Here is a 26,597-nt window from a genome sequence, read left to right as displayed (position 1 = left end):
GAAAGTAACAATAAAAGAACTGGTTAAGATGATGATTGTATTTGAAGACTGATCTTTCATACAACATTTCATGTTTTGTTTTAGTCTTCTTCTTCTTTTATGACCAAATAGGATCACTTTAGTCAGTCCGTCGTTCAGGTCTCTTTGAAGGGATTGTTCGGGCTTTGCGGTCCTCCCAGTATTTCTTCAGACGCTCCGATCTTCGTGCCCTTTCCTCAGTTGAAAATGTGCATGTTGTTGGTTTGTTTTGTGCAAGGGTAAAGCGGAGGTTTGTATTCTTGAGTTTTGTATTCAATTTTATCTTATTTTTGGTGTCTTCTGTTGTAAGGCCTATTTCCTTCAGATCCTCTCTTACTTCTCTGATCCATTTACATCCTGTTGTGGTATTTTTTGAGACGAGATTGTGTTGTACTAGTTGTTTCAGAAGTCTCGAGTCCTGCATCCTCATGATATGTCCAAAGAATCCCAGTCTCCTCTTACGCATAGTATCTGTAATGGGTTCTAGCTCTTTGTACAAGACTTTGTTAGGTATTAACTGCCAATGTCCATCTTTCTGATATTTTTTGTTGATACAGGTTCTTCCAATCCTCCTTTCAATTTTCTGAAGTCTGTCAGTCTTTGATTGTTTATTCAGGTAAAAGAGTGTTTCTGCTGCATATGTAGCTTCCGGTTTTATAACTGTGTTGTAGTGTTTTATTTTTGTATTTATTGATACACATTTCTTTTTGTAGATATCCCATGTTAATTTTTGTGCTTTAGCTAATCTATTTGTTCTTACTTGGATTGGGATTTTTTCATTTAAGTTATGTGTTATTACTTCTCCAAGATATTTAAACTGAGTTACTATTTTGATTTTATTACCATTTATGGTGACTTGTTTTAGCTGTGTTGGTTTTTGGGGCATAATTTCTGTTTTTTCAAATGATATTTTGAGACCTATTTTATTTGCAATGTTCTGAAGTTCTGATATCTGGGTTTTTGCTTCTTTTATGTCCACTGCTAGTAATGCTAAATCGTCAGCGAAACCCAGGCAATTTGTTTAGATTTTTCGGCCAATCTTTATTTTGGGGGGACATTTTCTAATCCATTCCCTCATTACCATTTCTAGAGCACAGTTAAATAATAGTGGTGAGAGCCCATCTCCCTGCCATAGTCCAGTTTTAATTTCAAATGTCTCTGATGTTTCACCCCTAAACTTCAGTTTTGACTTGGTATTGGTGAGAGTCAATTTTATCATGTTTATTAATTTGGGGTGTAGTCCAAGGTGTCTTAAAATTTTAAACAGAGATTCTCTATGGATGCAATCATAAGCTTTCTTGAAATCTACAAATGTTATCACCATATCTCTGTTTCTTCTCCTGTTATAGTCCATTATCAACTTAAGACTCATGATCTGATCAGGACAGCTCCTCCAGGGTCTGAAACCTCCTTGATATTCTCCTAGTTCTTTCTCAAGTAAACTTATCCTTTAGTCTATTCTGAAGACTATGTTTTTATTTTTGAGGCTGAATAAGACCCAATGGGGCCAAAACATGTAACTTATGTTAATTTACAAGTTTCCTTTAAACCACATTTTATTGTATTGACCATGTTGGAGTAATTATACATATTTTTCTTTACTCTCATCCTCCTTGAACATTACCCTGCTCGCCAGGCCATGGGTTTACATAGGAAACAAGGCGGCGCATGTACAAATTAGTACTGGCGAGAGCCGAAGGGATTCGGCGAGCAAACCCATCTGCGGGAGGAGACGAACGAACAGTTGAGGAGGGGAGCCACTATCCCCTGACAGCCCCCCCCTCCCCCAGTCCGATGAGTCTCTCAAGTGCTTTATTGTAGAAAAGATTACATAGAAATGTCACTGCTGTCTGCCGAGGCAGCTCACAAGAACAAAGGTTATGTACATACAGTACCATTTCATTGCCCAGTTTGCATCATGAATGAGAGTTACGTCACTAAAAGTTGCCATGCATTGCGGTAGAATGACGAAAATTATATGATGGAAAAGTATATTACAAGGAAAATATACAGACAAGCGGAATTAGATAAGCCGTGAATATGTCAAAAGAACTGCAGACATAACGAGTCACGAAAGCCACGAGTTAACATTACTACGAACAGACCTAGGGAATCCATACGGCCGTGGATAAAAAAAAAAAAAAAAAAAAAAAAAAAAAAAAAAAAAAAATCGAATTGTTATCCCGGGTTGGTGAACAATCACTTAAAAAAAAAAAAAATTGACATCGGAACGAAGTAATAGGCAAGATTCTGCACGCAAGAAAAGAAGAAATTAAAGTCGGAAAAAGAGTTGCTGTTAATATAATTGCGACAATATAAAAATATAAAGAAATTACGCCAAATCTTGAATACAAATTGAAAATATCAGGCGCAAAAGAAGATTAGGAAAAGAAGAAGAGACCAGTTGGTAGAAGTCGTCAATCCAAACCCAAAGCTGTTAACCAGAATCACTTACAGAAATTATTCGCTAGTTTATTATTTTCTTTTTAAGTTAGCGACAAACAGAAAATACTTTAAGTACCATTTTAAATACTGCCTTTTTGAGAAGTGATTTGCTAGAGAGATAGTAAATAGACTCAAGATAATTTATCTTGTGATTGGAAAATGCAGCTAATGTCGTTCTTCAATATTTTTTCATCACATGTAACCGACGGTGCTATTATGACTGAGTAAATCAAGAGGATGGGGTCGTCGTCCGGTGGAGTCCTTATCAGCTGTTCCGCACATCCGAGGCTGGAGACCAGTAACCAGCGATGACGTGTACTTGAACCCGAGCCGGTGGCCAAAGAAGATCCATGATGAAATCCAACCCAGACGACTAGCGAAAGCAAAGATAAGTCAAGTTCCATATATTTACTTTTAGGTAGTTAAATTATTCATGTTTGAGTGTATAAATAGTGTGCGTTTAATTTAAAATATGATTACAGCAAGGTCAATACTCAGCTCTTCGAGATATAAGTTCAATGAATAGTGTCTTTAAAAGGGAACCCATATAATTTGCTTGAGAATACGGACCTAGGTAGTCTTTGACAACCCAAATGTATATTCAATGTGTAGGAATGTTTATTTTATTTGAGGAGAGCTTTGAAAATCAGCATTCTCAACGTTGTGCTGGAGATTTATGTCTTTCATAGTGTAAAACAATCCAAATGCAATGAGGAATGAAATAAGATCGTCTTCTAGAACTATAAAAAATGATATAACGGTAATTCGTCACCAAACGTAAGTAGATAGAGCCTGAAATATTAACATATGCCTTTCTTTTTACAGGAAATGAGTAATTGCTTGTGTTCTGTATTATAATAAACCCGTAATGTGCCATTATACTATGATAGTGGAGTCTGCATACATTGTACTACTAGGGAGGTAACGAATGATGTCATTATATGGAAATGATGAAATGATCAGCGGAATAATGAGATTATAGGCAAGAATATAAATCGGATATATGGAAGTATACGATTCATGAGGAATTCTGTTAGATATGATGTGTACACGACGAAATATATATATATATTTGAGTAATTGGTGATATTAATGCAATGTTATGCTAATGATAGGTTATAGTTGTTGTTTTTGCCATGTGAATTATAAAGTAGCGTACGATGTCGGGTTGAATGGCACAGGCATATGTTGATGTGGAGTTATTGAATTAATAGGCTGTCAATGGTGTACGATCATCGAAAGTATATCCTAAAATAATGCATTTACGTCCGAAACTTGATATTTTTCTAGAAGAGTTTCGCATGTTAGGCTAAGTCCAAGTTGATTTCTGTCAAAGACAAGATTGGATGGAAGAAACACCCTCATGATTTATATAACTACTGTCCGCAAATAGATAATTATCATCTACATTTTTCTTTGGAAATTTCGCGGATAGGTGATTGTATTTGAAGGAAAGTATGACACTACCAGATGATTGACTTGCTTATCGACATACGTGCGGTACGTTAGCATACTCCTACATATTTTCAGGAGATGTTATGAATTAATAATTACAACTAGTAGAGATAATTAATTGATATTTCGTATTTTTAATTTGATTTTCGTTGGTATGTTATTGAATGGCTATATTAAGCCAGGTCACGTGGAACTTACTTATATTGCTTACGTTATAATGGAAATTTGAGAAAACATTTGAGAAAGCAAGATAGGCACGAGATGATAGTGCGAAGTGCAAGGGACATTCTTGATATTTCAATGATATTTCAGTGATATTTCAATGATATTTCAATAATATTTCAATAATATCTCAATGAAAATTCAGTGACATTTCAATGATATTTCAATGATAATTCAAGGATATTTCAGTGATATTTTAGTGATATTTCATTGATACTCCAGTGGTGTTTCATTGATGGTTAATATATTTTCATGTACATTTTAAAAATGTTTCACTAATATTTTATTTATGTAAATACTTAACACGATTCTTAGAATATGAAGGGCTCGGTGGAATATAGTAATAAGCCACAATAACATAGTTCTGAGTAAATGACAAATTAAAGTTCAGCTCAAATCTGTAAATCATCCACTACATTTGTAATAACTTTCCTTGTATAAATGAACACCTGTATGTGTTATAAAACATATGGGAGACAATGAAACAACACTTTGCCCTAGTATATGATTTAAGAGCATTTTTGATAAATGAGGTAACTAACATGGGCTTATGACTTTATTTCCCGGAAAGAAATTTAAGTACTTGAGGGCGAATAAATTTTTCTTTATCAAGCATAACACAATATTAGAGAATTAATAAGCCTACACTTAATTATAAAGACACAATATTTGAGAATGAACACATTTAATTTAAGAAAACACAATATTTGAGAATGAATACACATACCGGTACTTAAAAGAAAAACAATGTGTATCTCAAGGGAATTCTTCCACATCATTATCTTCAACATTATATCCTGTAAGGGACATGAAAATGAGTTGATTGGCTACAGGAATGAATGACATGAGAGACATGACATCAGTAAATTTCTTCTGACTGACAGGGAGTTGATTTCTGTTTTTTACTCTGAGCTGAAATGGATCATGTTCCACAAATCTTCCTTTCTTCTTGGTGCGAATGTTTGCATACTGAACTGTCCCTAATGCAGTATAACAGTGCTTAACACCTAGCTGAAAAGCAAAGCAAAGTCACCTCCGTACAGGCCATGAAGGCCCTTGGAGGAGTGGAAGGTAAAGGCTTCCACCATTGTTAACCTCGGCACGTGATGGGGTAGAGTGGTTAGCTCTACGCCCGGCTGCCTTTGCCCCCAGGAATTAACCTGGTACTCATTTTTGGTGTAGGCTGAGTGAACCTCAGGGCCATATGCACCTCTGGAAGTGGAAATCTCGTTTCTTAAATTTTACGACTTCCTGACGGGGATTCAAACCCACGTCCTTCCGGGCGAACCGAGCACGCCTTTACCACCTCGGCCAGACAGCCTCTGCCTAGCTGAAAAGGGTCTTTGAAATTCAATTGAAATTGTGTAGCTTCACTGAAGTGAACTGAATCTCTAGTTGTGAATTTAGTGGGTATTGATAGCAATGACTTGAGATCATCTAAAGTTTTGAAGTCATCTCTTTTCAATTTTCTCACAATGAATTTTTTTGGACTTACTGACTTCACAACATCCACCCATCCAACTGGGGTATATACTATTGGTGATTCCTCAGGCATTCTACTAACTTCAAGCTATAAAATTAGGAGTAAAAAATTCAGACAATTTCAGATGAACATAGTTAAAAGCCACATCAGCAGATATTTAACTGCTAATTGCTTTCACATGATATTCTATGTAAATATTATTGTTAATATTGATAGTTCTACTAAATTATTATTCTATGGTTATCAAATCGAACGCTATTGTTCATGCATTTTCATAAGATACGAGTTATTAGTAAAGTAAGTAAAATGAGTAAAATACAGTCACAAGCCACAAACTAGAGGTTATCCATGATAAAATTTGTCTATACTCTTACCAAGTTGTCATTAGAGCTAGAACTGTTGCTTGATGGGTGCCAAGAATCATCACCATCTGTATCAAATGGATCTGACTCTTCACTTTCAGCTTCATTATTCTGAAAAGTCCTCTTAACAGGAGATAAATCTTAATTCACTCTTGATTTCGACGCCATTTTGGTGTGGCTTGTGACTGTGTTAGCTCTGAAATTGTCACTAGATGGCAAAGTAAAGAACTTCCACCTAGCATATGCTGCCATCTTTTATAAATACAAGAAACTTCTTAGTGTGATATTAAAGAGGGAAATTTAAAGAACACGATGGCATGAACATCTCAAAAACGACAAAATGGTGGCTTGTGACTATATTCCACCGAGCCCTTCATATGTTAACTGGTTTTCCATCACTGTGACTTTATGGTTTTTTATGACTAGTTCACTTTCTTTCTACGAGGTTAAAACTTGACTTCAGTCAATAATTAAGTCAACTATATTTTTGGATCGGAATTCAGTGAATATGATTGGAGATGTTAAGAATAATATTATGTTTTCATACCAAGTACAATGATATTTTGAATAAACTAGCAGATAAGGATTTTGATTGAAATTCTTGCTATTTATTCATTTCATTATCAGAAGAGGTATTAGATGGAATACGTATAAGATAATCAGTGGATGAATCCAGGGTATTATCCATTTATTGGCAACAGTTAAGTGGAAATGGTTAGGCCAACGAACTTAGGAAAAAGGCTGTGCACTACTTCAGTTGAGTCCACGTAAAAAAAAAAAAAGCTCCAATAATTATCCCTGAAAGGTATCGTGCGGAGAACTGGTACAAATTGACATCAAAACATGATATGTAAGTGGAATTTATCAGAATAACCAAAGAGTTGCGACGGCGAAAGAGTACTTATTTTTTTTTTAGGGGATGAAATATTCAAGTGAAGTGGCAAATATGGCTATTGATATTAATGTCAGGTCGCAGATTTAGGTTGATGCCATTATTTTTTTTTTATTCCCATCTGTGTGATATCTCAGAGATTGCGAGAAACCAATATATGCATTTGATCGCTCAACATAATACATACTGTATTATTGGCCGAGTATTTGATGAAGTTTAAAAAAAAAAAAAGAAAAAAAAAGGCACGATACAATAATGTACCCCCTACAGGTACCAACAATATATACAATATAGAACACCCTCAAACAAAGAGAACAACTTAAACACGACGCTTGAATAGCACTTTGGACAAGAATATATTGAGGGCTGAAAGGTCCACAACAAATAGGAAAATACACAAGTCAAGTGGCCACTCAGATGTCGACAGCAGCGAGACAGCCCCCCCAAGGTAACTCTCGGGGTAGAGTCCAGGATCTTGAGATCCTTGCATGGCGATGGTTACTTGTGCCGCTCGGGTCCCTCGAGTGCTGTGGCCCCTGCCATGTCTCGAAGTGCTGCAGCTGACCATAGGAGCCTGGGTGGGCTGCTGGAACTGCAACCCGGTGGCAGGGGGAGGACGTCTTCCCCTACCGCAGAGTCCAGTTGGGAGGGTATATCGCATATCACCACCCCTGATTGAGGGCACAATATAGGAGTGACGCTCGGGTGATAAAATATGCCCTCTGCCCTCCGTTCATGTGGGGCCACAGGGAGAGGTCCCACAGGACGGCCTGGGCCTCATGCTGGTCACGTTCAATGGGCGTCGCTGGTACCAGCGCTTTGACAGCCTCTGATAAAACAAATCACCTTCGACATCTCCGGGACCGGCAATGCCTTGCCGTATGTAGTGGGCACAAGTTGCACTGGTTGTATGCCGGAAGCTGTTCGTCCATGGTTTCCAGATCCTCTGCTTGGTTTTCTTCTGACCGATGGGAAGCAGTATTGTCATCCAGGTGGTGCCTCATGTTTTGTACTTCCTGCTGCAGGGGTGTTTCTTACTTCTGAGAAAGTTAAGGTGGTCTGATGCAGCACAGGGGTGCCCATGCCCTCTCGTCGCTGCGGTATAGTTACTCGAAGAAAGAAAGCCGTCCCCTCGACCACTGAACGACTGCTTGCCAGGCCACTGGCCCCTGAGTTTATATAGGAAACCAGGCGGCGCGTGTACAAATTAGCACTGGCGAGAGCCACGGTGGTCTAAGGGATTCGGCGAGCAGTCCCACCCGAGGGAGGAGACCATCGAACGGTCGAGGAGGGGAGCCACTATTCCCCAACCGCCTGACAGCCCACCCAGGATCGGATAGGCCTCTCAAGTGCTTTATTGTAGAAAAGATTACATAGAAATGCCACTGCCGTCTGCCGAGGTGGCTCACAAGAACAAAGGTTATGTATATATACCACCAATATATACAATATAGACCACCCTCAAAACAAAGAAAATTAAACATGATGCTTGAACAGAACTTTGGACAAGAATGAGGGCCGAGAGGCCCAGAACAAATAGGAAGATACACAAGAAAATTGGCCACTCAAATGTAGACGGCGGCGAGACAGTCCCCAAGGTAACTACCGGGGCAGAGTCCAGGATCTTCAGGTACTTACGTTGTGGTGGTTGCTTGTGCTATCCGGGCTCCTATGGTCAGCCTCCGCCGTTTCCTATTTAAACCTGGGGGGTCTGTGGCCTGGCGAGCAGTCGTTAGGTGGATACTCTAGTGTTCGATGAGACTGCTGTAATGAAAGACCTTAACAATAAGCTCCAACTTCTAACATCGTCGCCACTGCTTAAGGAAGACCAAAAGCTCATAGTACTAAATTCCTCAATCTGTTCCACCCTGATATACCCTTTCCTGACATGCAGTTTCAAGAAAATTGCACAGAAATTTTTATCCGATAGCGATAAAATGATTAAAAGTGCAACAAAGGAGATATTGCAGTTGCCGACAGATACCCCAGATGGCATGATGTACACCAAAAAGAAATACGAAGGACTCGCTCTGTTTAAAACCTCGTGGGAAGTTTACCTACAATGCATTAATGCCTGCAATATCTTGCTGAAGACTAAACATCCACTTGGTGTCGCTTCGAGGGATTGTCACGTGGAGAGTCGGGAATGTATAGAACGCCTAAAACTAACAAACGCTGATACCCAGAAAATAACCGCCAAGAACGGCCTGTACGATACTAAGAAGATCCGTCAAGAGCTACGAGAACGTGAATTCACCTCCTGGTGTTCACTACCGCAAAAGGGACTCGGAGTACAACTTTACAAAGAGTATACACCAGCAAACTCTTGGGTGCGAGATCATACCGGACTGTCTTGTAATGAGTGGAGAGAGGCTATAAAGATGACTGCTAATGTTTCTGCGGTGCACGCGGTGCCAGGCAGATCCCTGGACAACAACCTCTGTCGGCATTGTCACGGAGAGAAAGAAACTCTTGGTCATGTCCTGGGATTCTGCATACGCGGAGAGCTCCTTAGAAACACGCGGCACCACCAGATCAGATCCTTCATTGCCACAGAACTGAGAAAGAAGGGATTCAGTGTACATGAGGAGGTACACGGACTGGCCATAAATGGTAGTTCGCAAAGAATTGACATCATAGCCTTTAAAGACAACAGCTCTCAAGGATTCATATTAGATCCGACGGTCAGGTTCGAGCACCATAGCGGTCAGCCAGAGGAGGTTAATCTAGAAAAGATTAACAAATACAAACCCACTATCCCTTACTACAAATCTAAATACCACCTTCAGGAAATTGAAATAATAGGGATAATGGTCGGAGCTCGCGGTACCATACCTCGTCACTTGGTCGCCACATGGAAGCGTTTCCAACTCCCAATGAAGCTCATCCCGGATATCGCGACCCTCATCCTCCGAGCCTCCATCAAGATCATGAGGCACCACCTCTACAGCTAATTTTGAATTTTCTTTTATTAATACATCATCATCATCATTTCCCTTTATCCAGCTGTAGCCGGGTAGGGGCAAATATGGTTCCTCTCCACTTTCTTCGGTCTTTCCACCACTCCTCTTCCAACACTGTGTCCCAGTCCAGGTTTCTTTCTATAATGCTGCGTTGGATGGTATCCTTCCATCTCAATCGTGGTCGTCCACGGCCTCTCTTTCCTTGAATTTGCATTTCCATCACCTTTTTTGGCATTCTTTCGTCGCTCATTCGCTTTATGTGCCCAAACCATCTTAGTCGGCTCTTCTCTATTCTATCATTCATTTTTTCCACTCCAATTTCTTCCCGGATTTTCTGATTCCTTATTTTGTCTCTTCTACTCTTCTGTATCATACTCCTCAAGAATTTCATTTCGGCTGCCTGTATTCGACTCTCATCCTTCTTTGTCACTGTCCAAGTTTCTGCTCCGTAAGTTGTTATGGGTACGTAATACATCTTGTACATAGTATCCTTTGCTTCCATTGGCACATCTTTGTCCCATAACATATTTCTTACACTATGATAGAAACAACTTCCAGCTTGAATCCTTTTACTAATCTCAGCATCCAGTCGAGCATTCTCCATTAATTCACTCCCCAGGTATTTAAACGTTTCCACTACTTCCAGGGACTTGTCTGCAAGTCTAATCTGACCTTTCCCTTCTTTCTCCCCTCTAGTCATAACAAGAGTTTTACTCTTTTCTACACTTATTTTCAATCCACATTCTTCAATCTTCCCATTCACCACATTCAACTGTTCTTGAACCTTCCTGTCGTCTTCTCCCCAAATCACAATATCATCTGCAAATAACATCATGTTCATTTCTCTTCCTCCATATGCTGCTTTTGCCATTCTCATGATGTCATCCATTACTATTGTAAACAGGATTGGTGATAGAACACTTCCCTGTCTCAGCCCACTAGTTATTTTGAACCAACTTGTCCTGCCAGCTTGTGTTTGCACGCAACTACAACATTCCTTATACAATGCCATGATCATTTTTATTAATCCCTGTCCAATTCCTTTTTGCACCAGACTGTCCCAAACTTTCGTCCTAGGGACACTGTTATATGCCTTTTCAATATCAATGAATGTCATCACCATATCATTCCCGTACTCCCAATGCTTTTCCATTAGTTGTCTCATAATGAAAATGGGCTCTATTGTTGACCTTCCACTTCTGAAACCAAACTGATTTTCCTGTATCTGCTTCTCAACCCTCAACCTTATTCTACTTTCCAGTATCCTTTCCATTATCTTAGCAACATGGGACATTAGAGTAATTCCCCTGTAGTTCTTCAAAACTTTCTTATCACCTTTCTTGAAAATTGGGATGATTATTCCTTTTTGCCAATCCTCAGGGACCTCCTTATTCTCCCAGACATTCCTGAGAATCCGATATGTCCACTGCAGGCCTACAGCTCCAGCTGCCTTTATCATCTCCACTGAAATTTCATTTATTCCAGCAGTTTTTCCATTTTTCATCTTTCTTACTGCCATTTCAATTTCATTCATTATAATTTCTTTATCCATTTCTTCGTCAACTAATTGCCTTTCCTGGTCATCCATTGAATGACTGTCATCCGTTCTTATGTTCAGCAGCTTCTGAAAATACTCTCTCCATCTATTTCTTATTTCTTCTGGCTTTGTTAAAATTATGCCACCTTCATCCTTCACAAATCTGGTGTTTACTTGATCTCTCTTTTTGTTTCTTAAGATACCATACAGTAATTTCTTGCTGCCCTGCGTATCATCTCTCAATGTCTGTGTGAATAAGGTGCAGCTTTTCCTCTTTTCTTCCTCCACTACTTTCTTGGCCAAATTCTTTGCCTCCACATATTTTCTACTTTCTTCAGTCTTAGATGTTTTCCATGCTTTCCATGCCATTTTCTTTTCCTTCACTTTAATCTTTACCCTATCATTCCACCAGTGTGTTTCTTTGTCTTTCACATTTGCTGATGTTCTACCACACACCTTTTCTGCACATCCAACCAGTGCTTCCTTAAATCTTTTCCATTCCTCTTCAACATTCCCCACCTCTGTCCTGGGTACCAAGGGTATTATTTCCCTTTGAAATTCTTCTTGTATGCTTTTCTCCTTCAACTTCCATACTTTAATTCTTTTCTCTCTTCTTAATTGGGGTTTTTCAATCTTTCCAACTTTCAATTTTCCTATCACAACTCTATGATCTCCACCAAAGGCTTCTTCAGGCATGGCTGTTACATCTACAAGGTTCTTCCGGTGTTCTTTCTCTATGATTATATAATCAATCATGGTCTTTGTCCATCTGTCTCCCCAGCCATACCTTGTAATCTTCTGACTGTTCTTCTTCCTAAACCAGGTGTTTCCAACAATCATTTGATTCCTCATGCAAAAATCCACCAACAACTCACCTTCTGGATTTACATTTCCATATCCAAAGGGCCCTACAACATCTTCCTTTCCTTGTCTTTCCATTCCAACTTGTGCATTTAGATCTCCCATCAATAGCACTTCCTTATCTTCTATCTGTCTCTCCACTTCCTCTAAGAAGTCCTCTAGATGTTCATCTATGCAACCAGTTTGTGGGGCATACAACTGAAATAGATCTTTCACGCCATTTTCAAACTGGAGTCTCATCATCATCATCCTATCGCTGACGTACTTTGTATATTCCAGATATTCTTGGATTTCTCTTCTAAGTATGATGGCCACTCCATTTTTTGCTTCAGGTCCTCCGCTGTAATACAGCCTGTATCCTTCTCTCAGAGGGATCTCCCCTGTACCCCTCTTCTTGGTCTCGCACAGTCCAAGTATGGCTATATCTTTTTCTATCATGAAGTCAACCAGTTCTTCTGTCTTTCCCGTCAGTGTCGGTACATTAACTGTTGCAATTTTGATGTAGTTTGGTGTAAATACATATATAATACATATGTACATAAAATTGATATGTTTTACCTTGTTCTTAGTGGCAGCCTGTAAATACAGGAGGTCTTTCCAAAATAAATGGAAATTATATATTATACAATTGGCGCAACTTGGTGCCCACCACATACGGCAAAGTCTTGCCACTCCTGCAGATATCGAAGGTGATCCGCTTAGCAGAGGCTCTCAAAGCGCTGGTACCGGCGACGCCCGTTGGAGTGACCAGTATGAGGCCAGGCCGTCCTGTGGGGCCTCTCCCTGTGGCCCCACATGGATGGTGGCAGAGGGCACATTTTACTACCCGAGCTTCACTCGTATTTAGCCCCCTCACTCGGTGTGCGTTTGTGTGTGGCAATATGCCCTCAACTGGACTCAGCAGTAGGACATGACATCCTCCCCCTCTTGCGGGGGTTTCAGTTCCAGCAGCCCATCCGGGCTCCTACGGTGGCCCTTGGGCCACACTTTACACCAACAGTTAACGTATCCGCACAAACGCACACGAGATGCTGTCAGTTGGTACAATTAATTTTATTCACATATATACACAAATTAACACACACCTTAATCACAGTATCAAAACACTTCACTTAGAGAATATCAACAAGCCACCAATATTCAGAACAACTGAATAACACAGCACATGGAGATAATTACAACCTTGGAACACAAATAAAACAGATGAATACCGATCAATTCAACATGGAGACTGCCTTAACTCAGCATGTCAGCCGCGTCTCTTCCAATAACTTACAAACCACAACTTCAGTATCTCAACAGTAACTAACTTCACCTGTCAAGATCATCTCTTTACATATATCTGGCCAGATTTCCAGAAAGATACATTACAAAAGAAACTACCTTCTTGAATATTCCAGAGCGTCCAATACGTAGAAATAGTGTACAGAATATTCTCAATCATTCTAGTGTGTATATCATTCTGGAAGTTTCAGTGTGCTTCACAATTATACAGGTGAGAATAAATTAATTTACAGGTATTTATATTAACGAAACTGATATCAATGTCTACGTACAACACATTAGTTTCATAACCTCACATACAATACGATCGTATCATAATAAAGTACAAATACTAACATGATGTAACACTTCATAGCCATACGTAGTAGTAGTAGTAGTAGTAGTAGTAGTAGTAGTAGTAGTAGTAGTAGTATTTGAGCTCGATATCTACATTAGCTACCCATGGGTGAGAGAATATTGTTTTCAAGTTATACCTGTTATCACACTTGCGTCACAGTGACTCAACACTGCTGGCTTATTTATCCCAGTATGCGTCCAAGATGAGATAAAACATATCCTTAGTCTTGAAATCTTTTAACAGTCCCTTCATTGTTGACAAATATTTGCATGCAAAGGGACCAATAGTTCATTTTGAAGTTCTGGTTAACACCTTGGTCCAAAGGTTGGTCCTCTTAACCTTTTGATCAGTGAGTTTTTGGTGACACTCACAGGCCACCAGGAGTGAGTTTTTCTTGAAACTTTTGAACTTTTGATTTTAAGTTATTTTAATTCTAACTTTAATCTATTTATAAATTTACATAATTTACATGTATGGTACATAACTGATAGCCTACCTTCAATTTAATTGAAGTCAGTGGTGTAGAAAATATTTTTCTCAAAATATTGGAAGGAATAGTAAAATTGACAAAAATATAATTACTCTCTGTATGTGATCAAGTTTGTATTATTTACAACACACTGACTTGATTTTACAACAGTTTCACCCATCAAAATATCTTTAGGGTATAGTACTGACTCAGTCAAGTTTTTCATCGTGGTCAACTTCCGTATCCTTTCCAGTACAAACAATAGACAAAACAAAACAGTTGCCAGGAAAACACGAGTCTCTAGGTTATGCCTTGCCACTTATGTAACTTCGACTTTTCCTTCACATCTATATTTTGCGTAACGAATAAGTAGTACTTGTTCATTTCTGACACTATGAAGTTCATAATATTACAATCAACAACTTCTTTGAACATCAACACTTCAAGCCTTGAATTACTGACATTATCATTCAAATGATTAACACTAACCCCTGAATTTGATGGATCAAAAGGAGCAGAAAGCATAGGAAGAAATCTGCCTACAGAACTCCACTTTCTTCCCTCAGTTTGAACAGCTGACAGCATAGCCTTCGCTGCGACAGCGGAGCACTGCACTTCGTCCTCAGTTTCTGTTCTGTCGTCTTCCGAGGAATAAGCAATTTCACTCTCATCGGACACAATACAATCACTATCATAAATATCAATTTCATCGTCACACTCTTCGTTAGTCAAAACATTACTTATATCTTGTGGAGCAAGGTCGCATCCTCGATTCGATCCTGCCATTATGACGTGTATTTGTTTATGATCAGAGAGTGGTTGGTTCTATGGAAACCAGAGATGGGGGAAAAGATAAATAATGTGTATTGTCAAGGAATAGTCGTGCAATGCACTCAATGGAAACAACAATAGAAAACAGTTCCCGGGTGTTGCCGTCATTTTTAGCACAATACCCATATAAATGGTCCATTATTGGACATTATAAATTTTCCAGCTAACTCATTCCTGGCTGCCAGTGTTTCGCCCTCATGTGCTAGGTTGGGCTCATCAGTTGGTACCTAGCACACCTACCAAGACGCTGGCTAGTGCATACCGTGGAGGCCACTGCATAGGCTACTTGGAGCCACCGGCAGTGCCAATGCACTATGAGGGACTTAAAGAGCGTCTTGGTAGGTGTGCTAGGTACCAACTGATGAGCCCAACCTAGCACACGAGGGCAAAACGCTGGCAGCCAGGAATGAGTTAGCTGGAAAATTTATAATGTCCAATATCGGACCATTTATATTGGTATTATAAATTTACTCATTCGGGACAAATATTTCAGATTCCCAGATTCCCTATGGAAATCAACATCTATATCATTTTTAGCACAACTGCGTAAGAATTTAGGTTACGTAACTACCGATGCTTCGACAGAACTTCATCACAGAACATACGAGATATAATAAAACATGCAATAATATTCACTGAACATATCAAACATTCCCCAACTCTGTTCTGAAAACCCGCCAGTACAATGTCACGAAACAATTTCGAACATTCAACATGAAATGTGAATAGACGGCGGTAGCGTTGAGGCGCAAACTTCGAGAAAGTAAATAGACGGCAGTACTCCCGTGGGCCACGCACGGCACTGCCGTAAATAGACGGCAGTACTGCTCAATGGGTTAACAATGGGAAAGGAAAATACACTCATATTCATAAAAATCAGAACACCTTGAAAGACTAGAGATAGGAAGTTCATATTCACAGGACATGTTCATTAGTACATTCTGCTGAAACGATTAGCATTTCAGTCACCGAGGTTCAGCACATTTCCTGTTGCCTAGAAGGCACTGGGTCCTTCATGGACACTCACAACTTGTTCGATGCGTGATGGCATCGACACGTATAAGGCGCAAATGGCATCCTGGGTTATAGCCATCCGTGCTGGATTCACCTGGTTCCACAGTTCATCTTTAGTGATTGGCAGTGAGTCACAGTGCCGCACCCGTCGATTCAACATATCCCACACATTTTCGATTGGCGACAAGTCCGGTGATCGTGCGTGCCAGGGACACAGTCTGACATCCTGTAATAGCAAGAAGGCACGTGTTCATGCAGCAATATGTGATTGCGCGTTGTCCTGTTGAAATATGGCGTCTGGGGTGTTGTGCAGAAAGGGTATGGCTACGGGTCGCAGGATGTCATTCACGTAGGTCAAACTAGTTACAGTGCCCTGGACATGTACCAACTGTGATTTGATGATGATGATTAGGGCAAGGCATTTAATGACCAAAACTAGCAAGAAAATTCAAAATAAAAAAACGCATTTATGACCTAAAAATGGTTTAAAAATGACACAAAATTTGAAAAAAATGACCAATAAATTATTCGTAAATTACATATTTATAATCCTTTAACAAACAAATTAGCTTATTTGAGAGAGAATTTTAATGAATGACAATGCATTAAATTTAAATTGTTTTTGTTACTAACAAAGTAAATACCATTTTGCCAACCCTGGTTAAAAAAAAATTATATATTTTAGAACTGGCATATTCTTCAAATACTCTCCTAGCAAATAGGTGTCAATTAACAAAGAATATTTAAGAAAACAAACTTCAGTGGCTGTTTACAATAAATTCCGATTGAAATGCACAATGAAAACTTCGCATAGGTTCTCAAATGAAAACAATTGCCTATTGTCTGCAAGTAATGATCTGTACATGGAGAAGCTTCTCTCTACCTCAACTGAAAACAAGCAATATCTCCCGGATTCAATTCACAGTTGGTAAGAGAAAAATTTTCACCCAACAATGCTTTGCCAATAGAACACAAAGTTTTATACCCACTGTTCTTTTGCAACACCTTATTGAATTTCACGGATACAACCTCACCCACTTTACCACACACACGATTCAGATCATTCACAACTTTATACACAATTTGCAGCTGCTCCATTAGTGGCACTTGGGATTTTTCTAGAGCACTTATTGCATTAGGAAGGGATCCAAAATGTGTTTTTATGTAGGAAAGTTTACCTGCAATTTGTTTGTCAGCCAAGAGTTCCTGCGCTATTTTTATTGATCCAGCCTCAGTTTGGTCGAAGGAATCGACCACTTTCTTTACAACTTCAAAGTACTCGCAGTAATAACAACAAGCCTCAATCCACTTTCCCCATCTAGTCAAAACAAGTGAAAAGGGGAAGGGAATTTCAGGAACTCGTGTTTTGAATCCTAGAACTCTAGATGGGGCTTTTAAAAACACTTTCCTTATGCACCCAATTAACTTGTCAACTTCAAGAAAATTATGTCGTACCTCCTCCGTGGTCCGATGAAACGCATGGGCTAGGCATGTGACATGCACATTTTTGAGAAGAGTGCACGTAACAAATTTGCAGCCTTCACCATGTAGAGTGCTGCATCTGCTATTAAAAGCAGCACATTGTCATTCCGAATGCCATCAGGCCACAATAGCCTCAAAGACTGGTCAAACAGTTTGTTAATTGTTGACCAGTTAGCTTTGTCCAATTGCTCACAATGTAGTAGAAATGGTTCTCCAGCATTCCGTGCTTCCAGGACACCTACAATAACGTTGGCTATATATCGTCCCATACTGTCTGTTGTTTCATCTATGCATACCCATATGTTTAGGGGCTGCCTGGCCGAGGCGGTAAAGGCGTGCTCGGCTCGCCCGGAAGGACGTGGGTTCGAATCCCCGTCAGGAAGTCGAAAAATTTAAGAAATGAGATTTCCACTTCCGGAGGTGCATATGGCCCTGAGGTTCACTCAGCCTACACCAAAAATGAGTACCAGGGTAATTCCTGGGGGCAAAGGCGGCCGGGCGTAGAGCTAACCACTCTACCCCATCAAGTGCCGAGGTTACGGATAGTGGAAGCCTTTACCTTCCACCCCTCCAAGGGCCTTCATGGCCTGTAGGGAGATGACTTTGCTTATACCCATATGTTTCCGTCTCCTATCCTTATCCTTATTTCTTGTAACGTTTTGTCATAGCACCTTCCAATGTAGGTTCTTCTTAACGTTCGGGGATCTGGTATAGATTTTTCAGTCTCCTCTTCTAGGAATGTACACAGCTTTGGATGGTTCAATGTGTTCAGTGGAATATCGGGGCATAAAAATGCTGTACACAGTTTCTCACAAAACAAAGAAAATGTTGAAGATTCACCCAGTAGTGTCTGGTGTAAGCCACGGTTTCTTTTATTTTCAAGTCGTTGCACACCACGTTTATGTTTTTCTTGCGACACATGTTGTTCAACTGTAAACATCTTTTTTGCTGAAACTCGCACATCACACACTTTGCAAAATTATATTTTCCCATCAGTGGAAAAAATATTTTCTCCATATTGTGTAACAAATTGTTTTAATTTAACAATTGCACTTCCTTTAACTTTGGGCATCTTACAGTACTTGTCAACAAAGAACTCACTCGACTCTCAGCGTGTGGGCAACTGACTTCCTTCTTATCTAGCTGAAGATAAGGAGCAATGCCCAGCTTGGGCGAGTCCATTATGCGCCTTACATATAGGGGAAGCAGGTACTGCTTATAGTATGTTTTCTTGGAAGTGTAATAGAGTTGAAAATACTCTTTCCTTGAAAACTAGTGGCAGCAGGTTATGTTGCAAGTCTACTTTGTTTCTTGAGCAAGTTATCTGTCTAAGTTAAACATAATAGACAAGTATTGTAAACATAAATAATATTAATTAGATATCCAAATATAACGAAATATAACACTTACCAGAAAATGATTAAAAATGCCAAAAATGACCTAAAATTGCTCTAAAAACGACCTCTCTCTTGTAGACAGAAAAAAAAAAAAAAGCCCTAACAAATTGCCCTTAATTAATCAGTCAATTCACAAAACACATGTATATATATTCTACCTATCTTTCGGCCTTAAAACAAAAAAGATGCAAAATAATCAAATGCATTGCGCTAATGATGATGCTTGTTGTTTAAAAGGGTCTAGGTCATCGGCCCCTAATGGTACGAAATGTAAAGACAGTCCAAAATCATCCAATAACCAGCATTCAAAATGTCCAACTGTGATTTGTGATTGTAACCAATAGCACCTCACACCATAAGCCCTCGAGTTGGCGCTGTATGCCTTGTGCGAATGCAGTCAATGTGATGCCATTCCCCGTGTCTGGCGAACCAAAATGCGGCCATCATTTTCACACAAACAGAACCTGGATTCGTCCGAAAACACTACCTGCTGCCATTCCTGTCACCCAGTGACATCGTTCTATACACCATTGCAGTCTAGCATGTTTATGCACATTAGTTAAAGGTAGGTGGAGAAGTGGACGATGCGCCAGTAACCCAGACCATAATAAATGGTGACGGACTGTCACTCCTGATAGTGAATGATGTGTTACACTCTTCCACTGTTGCGCCAGAACCGAGGACGACGCAGATCTGTCCTGCAATGCCATTCGGATGAGGGGGCTCTGGGTGGTGTGACCAGATCCATCTCGTCGTGATCTACGGCCTTCTGTGAACCATTCTGTACCCACTCTTGTACTGCCGACTCACTTCGTCCCACATGAGCACCAACTTCCCGGATGGATGCATCACGTTCTCTCATGCCAATAATACGCCCTCTTTCAAACTCACTCATCTGACGGTACGGTTCTCGTATACATCTGGAAGGCATCCTGCACGTCTGCTCAAGTCACACTGATCCATTACCAGGCGGTGGTGGTGCGCCGAGATATCGATGTGGACCTTGAACCTGAGGCCCGACATGGTTCAAATGCTAATCATTTCTTCAGAACATAAACTTCTTATCTCTAGTCTTTCAAGGTGTTCTGGTTTTCATGAACATGAGTGTATGATGTGAACATACTCGTGCAACACAGGTCCTGTAAAAGCACTAAAATCGGTATCAAATGGAAACCAGTTTGTTTGAAAGTTATTAGGTTTTCACGTATGTTTTCCATACTGCGGCTTGCTCATTTTCTAATTATGATGCATGCTCAATTTCATTCTTAAAAACAGTAATACAGAAATAAGCTTCTGTGGCAAACTATTCAGTTTTTACTCAAACAGCATCACGTAACAATCATGCCTATATAATGTTTTCGGCTAGTGGCTTTATGTCGCACTGACACAGATAGGTCTTATGGCGACGACGGGATAGGAAAGGCCTAGGAGTTGGAAGTGGCCGTGGCCTTAATTAAGGTACAGCCCAGCATTTGCCTGGTGTGAAAATGGTAAAACATGGAAAACCATCTTCAGGGCTGCCGACAGTGGGATTCGAACCCACTATATACTGGATGCAAGCTCACAGCTGCGCACCTCTAACCGCACGGCCAACTCGCCCGATCCTATATAACGTAAACATATTTCAAGCCCAGTACAGCAGTTAACATTTACACTATAAATCTACAAGAGAACAGCCTTTCTGAATTTTAATGAGCTGCACGAATATATAACCTAACCTCTGAAATCAGTGATGCATACTGCTGTGTCTTGAGAAGTATCACATTCTTATTTAATTTCAGTACCTAGTATTAACCCTTAGAGGACCAGTGACAATCCCTGTGAGAAAGACCAACTGACAATATATCGTCAATGGTAACACTGGCTAAAAAGACCAACTGGCGATATTTCGTCAGTGGAATAAAAGGATATCTGTAGGTCAAATATTTTAACACATGAATAATATGACGCTATATTAAGTGTCTTGAAGATTTCTGGGACTGTTAGATTAAAATTTTTACCGGGCGAGTTGGCCGTGCGCGTAGAGGCGCGCGGCTGTGAACTTGCATCCGGGAGATAGTAGGTTCGAATCCCACTATCGGCAGCCCTGAAAATGGTTTTCCGTGGTTTCCCATTTTCACACCAGGCAAATGCTGGGGCTGTACCTTAATTAAGGCCACAGCCGCTTCCTTCCAACTCCTAGGTCTTTCCTATCCCATCGTCGCCATAAGACATTTCTGTGTCGGTGCGACGTGAAGCCCATAGCAAAAAAAAAAATGATTAAAATCTGACCGAGTATGAGAGTCAAAGAACGAAATAAACACCAACAAGTACAGTGCAGCACATCTAATGCAGAGCATCACCTTGCGCTCGCCAGCCCGCACTATCCTTATCGCCGAGCTGTGCAGTCTGCTGTTGCCGTTACAACATAAACCACATTTGGTGGCAAGTAACATATTGCACTCTTCTCAATTTTATTGTTTGTTCGTTTATTGGTTTCTTTCTTTCTTTATTTATTTACGATATCTCCTTTGCAGAAATCTGATAAATCATCTAACAAGTTATCGTCAGAGTTCTTGTGATTTCTGCCTACAATCCGCAACTTGTCATACGTTTACGAGCAACGCATTATTTACAAAGGCGATGGCTGTATCACTCGAAAGGGAAAACAATACTCAAAATAATTATCCACTTGGAAAAGAGATACTGTAAATAAACAAATAAACGATAAAACTGAGAAGAGTGCACTAGGTTACTTGCTGTCTCACGTCACAAGATTATTATTATTATTATTATTATTATTATTATTACCGGGAAAGTTGGCTGTGCGGTTAGGGGCGTGCGGCTGTGAGCTTGTGCCTGGAAGATAGTTGGTTCAAATCACCGTCGGCAGCAAATGGTTTTCCGTGGTTTCCCTTTTTCACACAATCCTTAATTAAGGCCACAGCCATTTCCTTCCAACTCCTAGGCCTTTCCTATTCTATCGTCGCCATAAGTCTTATCTGTGTCGGTGCGATGTAAAGCCGCTAGCCAAAAATATTATTATTATTATTGTATAAATTACTTTATTTACACGGTAAGTCACAACACACAATAATAATAATAATAATAATAATAATAATAATAATAATAATAATAATAATAATAATAATATTTAAACCTTATAGGACCAGTTGGAGAACTGTGTGTACCAAATGCCAAGAAGGATGCCATGGTGTGTGCAATGCGAAATATATTTGTAAATAAGTTCTTAAAGTGTGGAAAACAAGAGGAAACATTTTAAAACATTATTGGGTCAGTTTCAGTGTGTTATATTGTAGGTGTGTATTGGTATTCAGAGGTTCTGGCTTTGTATCTACAAAGTGTAGGCAAACAATGTGTGCCTACTGCTGTGCTGCTTCTTTTAGAATTCAGATGAAGTTGACAATAACAATATTTTGTTAATTTCAGTCCAAACTCCAAAAAACTTAGTGATAATACGGAAAATGAAATATGGAATGTAAATAATACATTTGCCATTGATAAATTTTGCTTAGTTTAGAAGTTACAGATATTGCGTTTCAACATTAAAAAAACATTTTGAGTGTACGGCCTATATATAAAATAATGTTTAAAAAAAAAAAATTAATGTTGTTCAAACTGCCTCTATTTACATCTATCGTTCTGCGATGCGATTTCATTTTACGTAAATAAATATCACACAAGAATACGTTCACTTCCTTGTATAAATTACTTTATTTACACGGTAAGTCACAACACACAATTTTACACAGTAGCAAATGACACTACAACACTTAATAGCGAAGTACCCTGAAGTCGATTCTGACGAGTACAGATATCAACAACACTCACTCGCGCACTATAACATCCAATCTTTTGAACTCACCGACTCCGCCTCGGAGCCGAAACAGTTACTCACAGTCCATCACTTGCCCGAGTCCTAAGAACTAAGAATTGCCTTCACTGACTGACAGCTCGATATATATACGATTCGATCAACCCTCTAGAATTATCGATTTCTGGAAGGGTTCTTACAACACTCTAATGGAACACACTCGAAACATCGATCGACCAGCTAGTCGAATGGAGTACTCCAGCAACGGATCCAACTCGAACTTTCGTTTTCTGTTTACTAATACACATAGAAATTTCTACAACATTCCTAATGTCTCTACATGTATCTGGATAATAAAACCTTACAGTAAGTTTCCAGAACCCTTCATATATACCAAATTATAGTACAATAAGTCTAATATATGAACATTATGGAATTTTCTACTACTTTCGACTATATAGATTTTGAGGTTAAACTTATACACAATACGTATTTGAGGTTATACAAATTTATACTACATATTTACAGGGAGACCATGTACTAGTTATTTTTAACACTTAATAAAAGATAATTTAGCATTAAATAAACTATAATTAAAATATGTTAAACATAATAATTGAAGGTTTTACACCAGTTACAATGTCGTACCTATGACACATCTCGTATGAAAAAGGGTTGTTTTCTCAAGTTTTTGAAAACAGAATCGTGAAGAAACCTTTATTACAGACTAAGTTTTAGTTTACTGAAAGGAGATGTGAAAAATACGCCTAGAACGCTTTGGTCTTTTTTTTCCACCATACCACATGCTAAACAGCTGGTCCTCTTAGGCACGCCCTCCTTGAATATATCTGGTCCTAAAGGGTTAAAATTAAGCAACAGTTTACTTAAACCATTATTTCGAACGAGTTAACAACTGGTATCGGCCACATTATTTATGCATGTATGACAAAAACTCTCCACCTCGTTTTAATTTTAATGTCTGTTTACAGCAGTTTGAGTCGCAAGTCAATGGGTAATAATTGCCTTCAAATGTTGGCGAGAACACTTGGTGCTCGCTAGTACATGTGGCAGGAAATCTATATGGAAAATTATTTTTGTTCATCGTCAATTCCCCTTTTCCAGCTGACACCGAGTGGGGGTAAATATGGTTCCTCTCCACTTTGTCCTCTCTCCCCAACATTCCTCATGCAACACTGAGTTCCAGTCTAGGTTCTGTTCTCCTAAGCTGTTCTTCTCAGAGTCCATCCAGCGTAATCTTGTCTTCCTCATCCTCTCTTCCGTCATCTGTCTTTCCAGTGCTTGTTTTGGCAGTCCTTTTATCTGCTTGACAGGTCCAAACCACCTCAATCTGTTCTGCTCCAGTTTGTCATTTAGTTTTTGCATATTTAGCTCTTTTCCTGTCTTCACTTCTCACTATCCCTCCTTGTCTTCTGTACCATACTCCTCACGAATTTCATCTCATCTGCCCATACTCTGCTCTCATCTCTCCGAGTTATCGTCCAGGTTTCTGCATATGTTATAGGTAAGCAATATCCCTTGTACATTGGTACATCTTCATTGCATATTAATCTTCATACCTGGTGATAAAAGGCACTTACCAGTTGTACCTCCTACTAATTTCCAAATCCACTCTTCCATTTCCTGTCAGTTCACTTCCAAAGAATTTGAAGCGTTCTACTATTTTCAGTTCCTTGTCACCAATTTTGATAGCTCCTTTTCCTTCTTTACTTCCTCTACTCATCACCATTACCTTGCTCTTCTCCACACTGATCCTCACTCCCCATTATTCAATCCTCCTTTTCAGTACATTCAGCTGTTGTTCAATATAAATGATGAAGTGTAGAAATATTGATAATGGAAAAAATAATGCACGCTAAATCACTTGTAATAACAGAAAAATCAGTGAAAGGGTTCTAATTGTAACCAAAGGATATTAAACACGTTAATATAGGAATTTTCGAGGGGCATAAAAAAAGCCATTACAATGGGGCCGATGACCTTCGATGTTAGGCCCCTTAAAACAACAAGCATCATCATCAGCATCATGTGCAGTACTTGTTATAATGTATCCACAAAGACGCACACAAAATTCTGTCAGTTAGTACAGTTATTTATTCACATCTATTTACAAATTAAATACACACAACCTTAATCACTGTATCACAAACAGAACACTTCACTCTGAGAACATCAACATACGCCATTTTAACAACTGCGGATCACAGCACATAGAGATTACAACCTTGAAACACAGTTGAAACAGATGGCTACCGACTGCCTACATAGGCATGTCAGTTAACCACAATACGTGTTCACCAGTGAAACTCCTATTACACCGTAACTCTACTAAACAATAACTCCTTGTTACCATCAAGCCCACCTCCTTATAATGTGCCTGGCAAGGCTTCCAGAGAGATACGTTACAAATAATACTTCTCGAAAATTCTAGTGCGCTTAACAACATCGTTATAATGGATAGAATATTCTACCATGAACTAGTGCAATTCTGGAAGCTACATTGTGTTTTACAATTTTGTAGTGAATTACAAAGTATATATACAGGTAGGAATAAATTATATACAATTTCTTACATTAATTGAACAGATATAAATATCTATATAACAGTGCATGTTTCATGACATAACATCACAAACAACGTGATCGATCGTATGTACAGGACATATGATGTAACAACAACAACAACACCAATAATAATAATTATTATTATTAAAGTTTGATACTTGCATTATTTACCCATGGGTGAGAGAATATTGTTTTCAAGTTATATCAGTTTATCGCACGTGCGTCAGCTATAGTAGACTGCTACTATGTTCTCAAATTACCTCAATACAACAAAAAGTTTTTTTATCAAAACTTCAAAATAATTACATACGTACAAATGTACATTCTGTCTGGAAGGGGAGGGGGCACGATAAGCACAGAGGATGAATTGCTCATTTTACACAGTCAAGGATTCCAGTGAATCCTATGGTGGACTATTCACTTGAAAACATGTGGCATCAAAAAGAAAAACCCATGGCAAAAACCCAAATAAGCCAGGATGGCTCCAGAGACTCCAGAAGTAACGGAGAAGCTGAGGAAAGCTCAGTATAAATGTATATTTCATTTTAATTCAACCAAAGAAGTTACCTGTAAGTTACTAGAATGCTCCAGAAAAAGATGCATGCATTGAGTAAAACCACTTTATTTCTTTATGTGAACTACTCACTTCTACATTCGAGAGCAGGTGGTGGCCTGAACATGTGCCACAGTGGCTTAGGACACACTTCACAATTGGTTGGCATATGATATGATATCTGAATGAACTCGTGTCCTTTCAACGAAATGGTTCCTGGTTTATCATCTCTGGATGGATCCTGCAGGATACTACCATCATCTGGCCTTCTCGCTTCTCCTTCCCCAGCATACAAAAGCTAAAATAGCAAAATGTTAACATGAAATACAAAAGCATACAATGGAACATTAATTCTGATAAACAATGGTTTAAACTACTGTTACACATGATTTCTCAGAACCATAGCTCGACATTCACATGCATCTACATTTTACTTGGGTTAACTTAATTACCAGTAAATGTCACAAGAAATAGAGAGGAACAAACAAGTGACAAATCAAGTCATGAACATGTAGAGGAACACACAGTGACAGGTCAATGTGAAAAGACTTAGCAAATGAAAGAGGAGATAATGACAAGCACAAAAAAACATATG

The 26,597-nt window shown here is 39.2% G+C and overlaps 1 protein-coding gene across 1 annotated transcript in view; it reads right to left on the bottom strand.

Annotated features, from left to right (window-relative positions):
* The window catches only part of Rok (Rho kinase), a 387,800-nt gene that overhangs the window by 74,322 nt on the left and 286,881 nt on the right, over positions 1–26,597 (bottom strand). Inside the window, exon 26 of the mRNA XM_068227374.1 lies at positions 26,096–26,300. Coding sequence (XP_068083475.1) covers positions 26,096–26,300 — 205 coding nt within the window. The remainder of the gene's footprint in view (positions 1–26,095; positions 26,301–26,597) is intronic.

This window comes from Anabrus simplex, chromosome 4 (genome assembly GCF_040414725.1).
Source record: "Anabrus simplex isolate iqAnaSimp1 chromosome 4, ASM4041472v1, whole genome shotgun sequence".
Lineage (NCBI taxonomy): Eukaryota > Metazoa > Arthropoda > Insecta > Orthoptera > Tettigoniidae > Anabrus > Anabrus simplex.
Note: the sequence above shows the minus strand (reverse complement) of the source record. Positions and strands in the feature narration are given on the sequence as shown.